Source organism: Camellia sinensis, chromosome 12 (genome assembly GCF_055761805.1).
Source record: "Camellia sinensis isolate YWXY chromosome 12, ASM5576180v1, whole genome shotgun sequence".
Taxonomy (NCBI): domain Eukaryota; kingdom Viridiplantae; phylum Streptophyta; class Magnoliopsida; order Ericales; family Theaceae; genus Camellia; species Camellia sinensis.
The window spans coordinates 127798341-127808101 of NC_138972.1; the positions used below are offsets into that span (position 1 = coordinate 127798341).

A 9761-nucleotide genomic window follows, 5' to 3' on the forward strand; every position below is an offset into this window, starting at 1 on the left:
GGCCTTATTTGTCATTTTTTAAAAAAGTCAAATATTTAAAAAGTTACTATTCTATTTAAGTCACATCATCTTATTTAAGTCACATCACTTCTCTACTTTATCACTTCAAATTCAATTCATATATAACTCATATTTCATAAAAAGTCAAAAAGTACACTTATTTAGAATATTCCAAACAATCCCTTAACCTAAGTCAAACATGACACGATATTTTACTTTCTACTTTTTTGAGGAGGCATGTCTTGACTAACACTTCGTTTATAGGCTAAGATGGTATTTGTTTTTGAGGGATTGAGGCATGAAATTGGATTAATAGTTTTTCAAATTAATAGTCTATTGTTTGATTCAAAATTGTTGCTCCGGACTATTAGTCCCAAATATGTTGGACTATTGTGTCCCATGGGAGGGGGTGGGACACAAATGGAGGGATAAGTGGATACGGGATTAGGTAGTTGTACGGGGAGCAAATATTCCGGCAAGTCCGTACTCTTTTCTTCCGAGCTCCGTTTCTGTTCGATCACTTGCGAGCAAATAACGGTGAGCTACCCGGCGGTGTGTGGCCGGAAAAACCCTCCGACGATCAAGTTAGCACACACCTTAGGATAGAGAGAGAGAGAGAGGGAGGAGTGTTTGAATGTAAGAATTTCCTTACAAAGTGTTCGTCTCTACGTATGGAGGGCGCAGACATGCTTATATACCCTCTGCGCCCCATATCCACTCCCAGTCATCTCCTGACACGTGGCTCCGCTATCCCATCTGTTAGCATAAACCTTGCTGAACATCACCTAATCTCAACTGCCTGCCTTCTCAGCTGGAGCTCGGCAGTCGAGCTTCTCTCTCCACGGCCGTGCTGTGCTTCATACCCAAGCACTTCATTGGCTTAGCCCAAGGAGGACCGGGCTAGTCGGCATCTCGGCAAAGCGTAGCCCGGGGCACCTCCTGTGGTCGGCCTTTCTGCCGATCAAACGATTACCTCGGCTGACCACGCCTTTCCAGGCGCCGGTCACTCAGCTTGACTGGCTCCACCATCGCCTGATCAAGCAGCTCGGTCCAACCGAGCACTGCCTTGCTGAGCAGCTTCTTTCCAAACTAGGCCGCACATCCTCGGCCCAACACTTGCCCAACCCAAATCTGTCCGGCAAAACCCTGTCTGGCTTAGATCTGTCCGGCCCAGTACCAGATCATTAATCTCCCTCTCAATTGTCCCTTAATTCCGTCCGTGCGAGCGTGACTGAGATTACCTATACTTCGACCGGGGTAACATTTCTTCGGTCTTCAAAATGCTAAAGGGCGACCGGGCTAGTTAACATTACTGCCTGCAAACTTGCCCGGTTATACTCCTCGGCTGACATCCTTTTCCTTGAAAGTAGCCCGGTTGGCTCTTCGACTCTTCAACCTGTCTCTTCAGTTCTAACGTCGCCATAAATGGGGACACGTGGTGGGCTGTCATTGGTTCTTGAGCAGCCGACCTGCCGTTTTGCCAGAATTTGAATTTGGGCGGTCTCTTTTGGCTATACATACAAGACCCTTCGTCCTCATTTTCCTCATACTGTCTTTCTGCAATCCGACTCGCCAAAGCTCTAGCATCTTCCTCCAAGCCCCACTTGCCATTCTTTGCGTTTGTGCTCGAAGGAAAAGTAATTGCCCTTCACTGGTAAGACCTTCAATCCCTCTTTTGTTGCTATCTTCTTTAATATTTCACACATTAGGGCATGAAATCGTAGCTTTTAGGCCTTGGGCTCCTAAAACCGTCCCAAACCCTCGATTGTTAACGGTGTTCTTCATTTTTCCTGAAGAACACTGAAGAACTGGGGCGGACCGGGCTCCTGGTCTTCATTTGATCCAAAAAACCAATCTAACCGAGCAAATAACATGTTTGTCTCAATCCTAGCAAAACCGAGATAGCAAAAGGAATTGGTCGCTCAACCGGGCTAACATCTGGTTCGCTTGGGCGACCGAGCTCCTTAGTTAGCTTAGGAAACCGAGGTGGTTTGGCACTCTTCATGACCGAGCTAAAGAAAAGCTTATTTTGCGCGATCGCGCTCACACTTACACTTGCCGTCCTTTTCCTTCAGAGTCCAAGGGGACCACTATCCATTTCTCAGGCTCTCAAGACCGAGCAATTACCAATTGCCACTGTGCCAAACACCTCAGCCGAGCTACCTTAGTCCGGCCACAAATGGGGAAATTTCGCTTCCTAGTGGATACTCCGGCCGCGCTAGCTGCGTTCAGAGAGGAGTACGGCATCCCGGCCGACATCCATCTCGAACTGGCTGAAGAGGAGACAACACCCTGGGGCAGACTAGACCAATGCCCCTTCACCGTGCTGTCAATCGTCGAAGGAGGCCTCTGCTTCCCACTAAACCCACTTATCACCGAGTTCCTCCGCCGCATCGGGCTGGCATCCACACAAGTGTCTACCAACACTTATCGAATTATCAACGGCGTCCATGAACTGAACAATCGGCTAGGCACCAACTTAGGTCTAGCCGAAATATTGAGGCAATACACGATGGGTCACACCGGTGACGGCCTTGCCTATTACTTGAAAATCAGACTGGGCAAGGAGAAAATTGTAACCGGCACCCCAGATAAAGATTTGCACGACGACGATTTTTTCTGGGTGCCGGGCAATTACGAAACAGCCGAGGTATCGGGCTGGTTTATAAGCAAGAACTTCGGTTCCTCATGTAAGCCGCTCAAACTTGCTCGGTCAGCTTACCTCTTTATTCTGTAATTAATCGGTTTTCCTGTTTCTTTTGCAGCAATCCAAGCCTTGCAAGCCAACTATCAATTTCCCAATGTAGAGGCAATTCGGACCGTGCTTCGATATGCCCACTGAGATTGCAACGATTTGCTCGGTTACACCCCAACCTACAGGTACTCAGCTCCGCGCTGGAGTAAAGTAACAGACTTCCTCTGTGCTCCTTCGCCACCTCCAGACCCTACCCTTCCTGACGTCCCCTTAATTCGGTTGACAGACGAACAATAAATGGCCAAAAGAAGCCGAATCAAAAACCTTCTCACTGCAACCTCGGCCGAGATACCGAGTGTCGTCGCCCGCTCCTCGGCAGCCGGTCAATCAAGTGCCGCCGTGGTCGCTTTAGCTTCTCCAGCCGCCGGGCAGTCTAGCCAAGAAACACGCCAGGCTAGCAAAAGACCACGGGCCGATCCCTCTGCCGAGATCGTCGCTGAATTGACAACCGAGCAACCTGCCGACAGGGTCAGCTCCATCCCAGCATGGCGGCCGCGGCTGAAGCACCGGGGCAAAGAGATCCCGGCAAATGCTTCGGTCAAAGGCGACAAGGAGCACTTGCTTGCCTTCGACCTGTCAAAGGCTCTGCTGCTGCCCAGCGACGTGGTTGGAAGCGACCACGTTCCTGACACCCGGCTGGTCAAATCCGCCGTGAAGTCCATGACTAGGGTAAGAAGTTTAATCTTCTGCTTCAATTTTCGCAAGTGTTTGCATGGTTTCTTCTCTGATCAAATTCTCATTTTGCAGGCCATCCAAAAGCAGCACTTGGTCATGGAGCGCATCCACAGACTTCGACAGAAGGCGAGTGATACCGCTAGCCAAGTCGAAAGCCTCCAAACCGAGCTTGGCCGAGCAAGGGCATCCCTCGAAGCCGCCAATTTTGACAACAACCGGCTGCTCGGCCAACTTGAAGCAGCCGAGAAAGAGAAAGACGGGCTCCGGGCCGAGCTTGACGAGCTTAAGAAGTCCAGGAAAGAAGACCGCGAGGACGCCAATAACGCCGGCTTCAACGAAGACGAGGAAAACTACAAGAAACAAGTCTTTGCCACCCAGGACATTTACTTCAAGGCTGGATGGAAGGCTGCCTGTCAACAGCTCGGTCAGGGTCCTGACACTGACGTGTTTTCCTCTCCACCGGCTGTCTTCTTACCGACCTGCCTCATTCCCTATGCCAATGACACCTTCAGCGCGCTGCAAGCTGAGGCCGAGGAAGGACTTGAAGAAGAGGGTGAGGCAGACTCTGAAGGAGAGGATCAAACCGAACAGGAGCAGGCCGGCCAGACTGGGACCGGTGTCCAAGAGCCAACTGCCACGGTCAACCTGGAGGCTGATGAGGAGTTCCCTGATCTCTCCCCCCTAGCTTAGGTTTCTCTTCTTTTTGTATGTTTGCTTTCTGCGTTTCTGATGTAACCGGGCTTTGTCCCCACTTTTGTATTGACTTTCTATCAATGAAAAACTCTAATTTTGCTAAGTGTTTGCACGGTTGTCATCAATTCCATCTTCAGCAAAACATCTCGGTATAAATCATAGATTGAATAACATACCTCTTCAACCGGAATACATAACTCGGTTGAAGTACTTAAGCAGAACAAAACAGCAACTTCATAAACCGAAATAACCATCTCGGTTGGTAATAACAAAATTGAACAAATCACCAACTCTTCCAACATAGTAAATCACCTCGGTTGGGAATAACAGTTGAACAGATCACCTCTTCCAACCGGGATAAACCATCTCGGTTGGGATTCCCAAGTTGGACAAAACACCAACTCTTCCAACTGGAGTAAACCATCTCGATTGGGAATAGCAGTTGAACAAATCACCAACTCTTCCAACCGGGATAAACCATCTCGGTTGGGATTCCCAAGTTGGACAAAACACCAACTCTTCCAACCGGAGTAAATCATCTCGATTGGGAATCCTAAGTTGGACAAAACACCAACTCTTCCAACCGGAGTAAACCATCTCGGCTGGGAATCCTAAGTTGGACAAAACACCAACTCTTCCAAGCGAAGTAAATCATCTTGGTTTTTTACATTAAAACAACAGTCCAAGTGCGAAAGTAAAATTACTTCTATATATTGACAAAAAGAATTACATTTTGAAGTGCAAGCCAAAAAATTCCTTTGCACAAGAAAAGAAAGCAAAAGCTTAGAAATAATACAGTTTCAGGTTGGCCGCATTCCACGGCCGGGGTATTGCTCTTCCCTCTAGGTCCTCCAAGTGGTAAGCCCCCTTGCCCGCCAGACCGGTGATCTTGTAGGGTCCTTCACAATTTGCCCCTAGTTTGCCTTCACCTGGCATCAGGATATTGCCCATAACTTTCCTCAAAACCCAATCACCAACTTTGAACGGTCTGGGGTGCACTGTCTTGTTGTATTTTTTTGAGAGCTCTTGTTGGTATGCAGCCACATGGATGAGGGCCTTCTCCCGACGCTCTTCCACTAGGTCCAACTCCAAGGCAATAGCCTCGGCATTCAGTTCGGGCTCGAAACTCTCACTTCTTAGGGTGGGCATGCCAACTTCCAGAGGTATAACCGCCTCCATGCCATAAGCCAAAGCAAATGGAGTTTCCCCGGTAGATCGCCGCGGGGTTGTGCGGTATGCCCAAAGGACGCTGGGTAATTCCTCAGCCCATTTTCCCTTTGCCTTCTCCAGCCGTTTCTTCAACCCATCCAGTATAGTCTTGTTCGATGCCTCGGCTTGACCATTGGACTGCGGGTAAGCCGGAGTGGAGTTATAGAATTCAATCTTCAAATCTTCACAAAATCCTCTGAATAGGCGACCGTCAAACTGGGTGCCGTTGTCAGAGATCAAGATCTTGGGGACGCCAAACCGCGTGACTACGTTCTGCCAGACAAACCGCTTCACGTCTTTCTCTTTGATTGTTGCCAAGGGCTAGCTTCAACCCATTTCGTGAAGTAATCTGTGGCCGCAATAAAGAATTTTCGGTTGCCCGGTGCTGTTGGCAGTGGCCCCACTATATCTAGCCCCCACATGGCGAAGGGCCAAGGACTGGTGAGGGGGAGAAGTTCCCTAGCAGGCTGATGGATCTGATGGGCGAATTTCTGGCATTTTTCGCACTTGCGGACGTACTTTTGTGCGTCGGCCTGCATGCACAGCCACCAGTATCCCTGCAAAATAGCTCGGTAGGCTAAGGACCTGCCCCCTATGTGGCTGCCACAAATGCCTTCGTGAATCTCGTACAAGAAGGCCTCCACACTACTTGGGTGCACGCACTTTAAATAAGGACTAGTGAAGGACTTTTTATACAACGCACCAGATGGAGAGAGCCAAAACCGCTCTGACTTCACCTGGACTTTGTGTGCTTCTTTCTTGTCAATTGGTAGAGTCCGATCTCTGAGGAACAAGATTAAGGGGTCCATCCAAGAAGGACCTAGCGCGGCGCAGAGTACATCCGTCTGCCCGGCGTCTTCAATGCTTGGCCGTGGAAGAAAGTCAATTAACAGGGGGTTTGGAGACGTACTATCTACCATCGAAGCGAGGCCGGCCAACTCATCAGCTCGGTTGTTTTCTTCACGGCCAATCTGTTAGACTCTGATTGCCTGAAACTGCTTGATGTACGCCCTGACCAGAGCTTGGTACTTCGCCATTCTGTCATCCTTTGCTTCGTAAATCCCAGAGACTTGGTTAACCACAAGCTGAGAATCACTGTACACTAATAGCTCGGTAGCCTTCATTTGAATAGCGCTCTTGAGCCCGGCGAGAAGGGCCTCGTACTCAGCCTCGTTGTTAGATGCTGGGAAGCCAAGCGTGATAGAATGTTCAATGGTTAGGCCATCCGGAGAGATAAGAACGATACCTAGGCCGGCACCATGACGGTTGGACACTCCATCAACGAAAAGCTTCCACATTTCCCCCATAAAAAGCTTCCAGCAGTCTGACGGGTCCTGAGAGTTACGAAGGGCAATGGGATCACGGTTTCTTGGCTGTCTGGTTTCAAGTTCCGTGTTGATTGGTTCCACTTCAGCCCCCCTTGGTGATTCGGCACCGGACTCAGCAAGTCGGTCTACAATGCTTAAGTCCGTAGGCGAATCACCAGGTTGCGGTATTATGTCGGCCGCAGGCTCTGTGCTGAGTAGCTCCATTACTGCACCCTCTGACGACGCGGTACCGGACAGAATGAGTGTGACAACAATACCCCACGCCGTCATCGCGTCACCGGTTGGTTGAATTGGACAAGTTGAGGGTACTACGGTGGGGCGTGCAAATTCTGCGTCGGCAATTCCACCCAGTTGTGGTATTGCGGTCAGGCTTGTAGTCCCTTCTTCTTCTGCCGTGGCAATATCGACCGGGCATATCAGATGAGTTCCTGGCGAGAATTCAGCAACGAAATCGGCCAAAGTTTGGGCTTTTATGGCTGTGCGCGGTTGGAACTTTACATCAAATTGTCCCAACTCGACTGCCCACTTGAGAATTCGGCCTGAAAAGTCCGCCCGTTCAAACAAGGCCGTAAGGGGGAACTCGGTCAGTACGATGATGGTATGGGCGTGAAAATAATGCGCCAACTTCCTTGAAGCCATCATCAACGCCAACGCGAGCTTTTCCAGCGGCAAGTACCTCGTCTCAGCCGGCAGCAAGGTCTTGCTGACATAGAAAATTGGGAGGTGCTTGATTCCTTCAGCGCGGACTAGCACCGCACTGACTGTGTGCTGGGAGACGGCAAGGTAAAGGTAGAGTTCCTCACCCGGCTCTGGTGTAACCAACAGTGGTGGAGAAGACAGATATTCCTTGAGCTCGGCCAAAGCTCGGTCACACTCTTCGTCCCACGAGAACTTTGACTTCAATGCTTGAAAGAAAGGGCGGCAGCGATCTGATGACCGGTTTATAAACCGATTAAGCGCGGCGGCCATCCCGGCCAGATGTTGCACGTCCTTAGCCGAGCTGGGCTGTTTCAACTCTTGCATGGCTCTGATCTGAGTAGGGTCTGCTTCGATGCCTCGGTTCGTGACTAGGAACCTCAAAAATTTTCCGGATCCCACGCCAAAGGCACACTTTGACGCATTCAAGCGTAGCTTGTGCTTCTTTAGAATGGCAAACATCTCAGCTAAGTCGGACAAATGGTTCGCCTCACGTCGGCTCTTTACCACCATATCATCGATGTAAGCCTCCATTGTCTGGCCAAGCAAAGGAGCAAACATTTTGGTCACCATTCTCTGAAAGGTTGCCCCGGCGTTCTTCAAACCAAAAGGCATGACTCGGTAGCAGAAGAGTCCCCTTGGAGTCGTGAAAGAGGTGATCTCTCGGTCAGGCCCATGCATGGCAATCTGATGGTAGCCGCGGTAGGCATCCAAGAAACTGAGCCTATTATGTCCAGCCGTCAAGTCCACAAGCTGGTCAATTCGCGGCAAAGGGAAGCTATCTTTGGGACAAGCTCGGTTGACTGTTTTATAGTCGACACAAACTCGCCACTTTCCATTCTTCTTCGGCACCACTACTGTGTTGGAGATCCACCGAGGGTAGTGCACTTCCTGAATTGCTCGTGCCTCAAGCAGGTTTTTCACATCCTCTGCAACTACCTCGGCGTGATGCAGTGCCGATCTCCTTGTTCGCTGGATGACTGGCTTTGCTCCAGGGAAGACGTTGAGCTGATGGCAGATAAAACTTGGATCGAGGCCAGGCATGTCGTAAGGCGACCATGCGAAGACTTCGATGTTGGCAATCAAAAACTCAACCATCTCGGTCCTCTCTTGGGCAGTAAGGCTGGAACCGAGCAGGAAGAACTTATCCGGCCGCTCTACATCGAGTCGCACCTCAACCAGGTCCTCTACGGCTTTGTCCTCTGCCTTAGTGCCCACATCCTCCAAAACTCCTCGGTCTTCCGGTCCTTCTATCATTTGCACGAAGCCTTTAGCAGCCCGGCTGCCGTTCACCGCCACGAAGCACTGTTTGGACATGACTTGATCCCCTCGGATCTCCTCGATTGCCCCCATAGCCGAGGGGAACCTCATCACCTGGTGGTAGGTCGACACTACAGCTTGCATAGCGTGAAGCCATCCTCGTCCCAGGATAAGGTTGTACGTCGAAGGCACTTGTAGCACCCAAAACTCCACTTGCTTGACCACGGATCCCGCTTTAACTGGCAGGATAATCTTTCCCAAGGGCCACTCCGGTTGTGAGTTGAATCCAACCAGTGGTGAAGTTGCCGGAGCCAAGTCTATCTCCCGGAGCTTGAGCTGCTTGAACGCATCATAATACATGATCTCGACCGAGCTTCCCTGGTCGATCAAGATCCGTTTAACATCAAATTCCTTGACGCGTAGTGTTACTACTAGGGCATCGTTGTGCGGCGTCTGGATACGCTCTAGATCCCTTGAGGTGAAACTAATCACGTCTTTTTCTTCAGTCTTCCCCCTTTTGATGGCAGGCTGTACCGACGAAACTTCCCTCATATGCTCTGCCTTTTTTATCATGCCCCGGAGTTCGCAAACACGCTCCGGTTCCACGATGCCATGGATGACATTAATAACCCCTTGTGGTGGTGCGTCTCGGTCATCCTGTCCCCTGGGATCGACAGGAGCCTGATTCAGCTTTACGCCGCCATCAATGTAAAGGTCGAGGTGCCCGGCCGCGACCGGCTCTTCTAAGTGTTGCCTCAAAGGCAAACAATCCTCAGTCCGGTGGCCTCTCTCCCGGTGGAATGTGCAACGATACCGCGGATTGTAGCCATTCTGTCCATCGCCCAACTTAGTAGGAAACCGGACATACTCCTCGTCTCGGATTTCACTAAGTATGCGATAAATTGGAATCTTGAAGACCGTGGTGATGCCAGTCCTTGCCTTTAATCTTCTGTTCGCATCCGCTACGTCATCTCGGGGGTATTCATTCCGGTCATTCCGACGTCTTCTATCCCGATTTTTGCGATTCGAGCCACGGTCTGATTCCTCTGCTCGGTCACTTGAGCGGCTGGACTCTTGCCCAACTGCATGCACTTTGCCTGCTGTCTTCTTGTCCGTTGCTACCGGAGTTGCCTTCACGGTAGATG

The 9761-nt window shown here is 50.3% G+C and overlaps 1 protein-coding gene across 1 annotated transcript; it reads left to right on the forward strand.

Moving 5' to 3' along the window:
* Positions 1 to 215: 215 nt before the first annotated feature.
* LOC145804081 (uncharacterized) lies at positions 216 to 4407 on the forward strand. Its single transcript, XM_082897679.1, has 2 exons — positions 216 to 3424; positions 3503 to 4407. Exons 1-2 carry the CDS (start codon positions 2993 to 2995, stop codon positions 4118 to 4120), a joined length of 1050 nt encoding a protein of 349 aa, XP_082753805.1. The 5' UTR covers positions 216 to 2992; the 3' UTR covers positions 4121 to 4407.
* The last annotated feature ends 5354 nt before the right edge of the window (positions 4408 to 9761 follow it).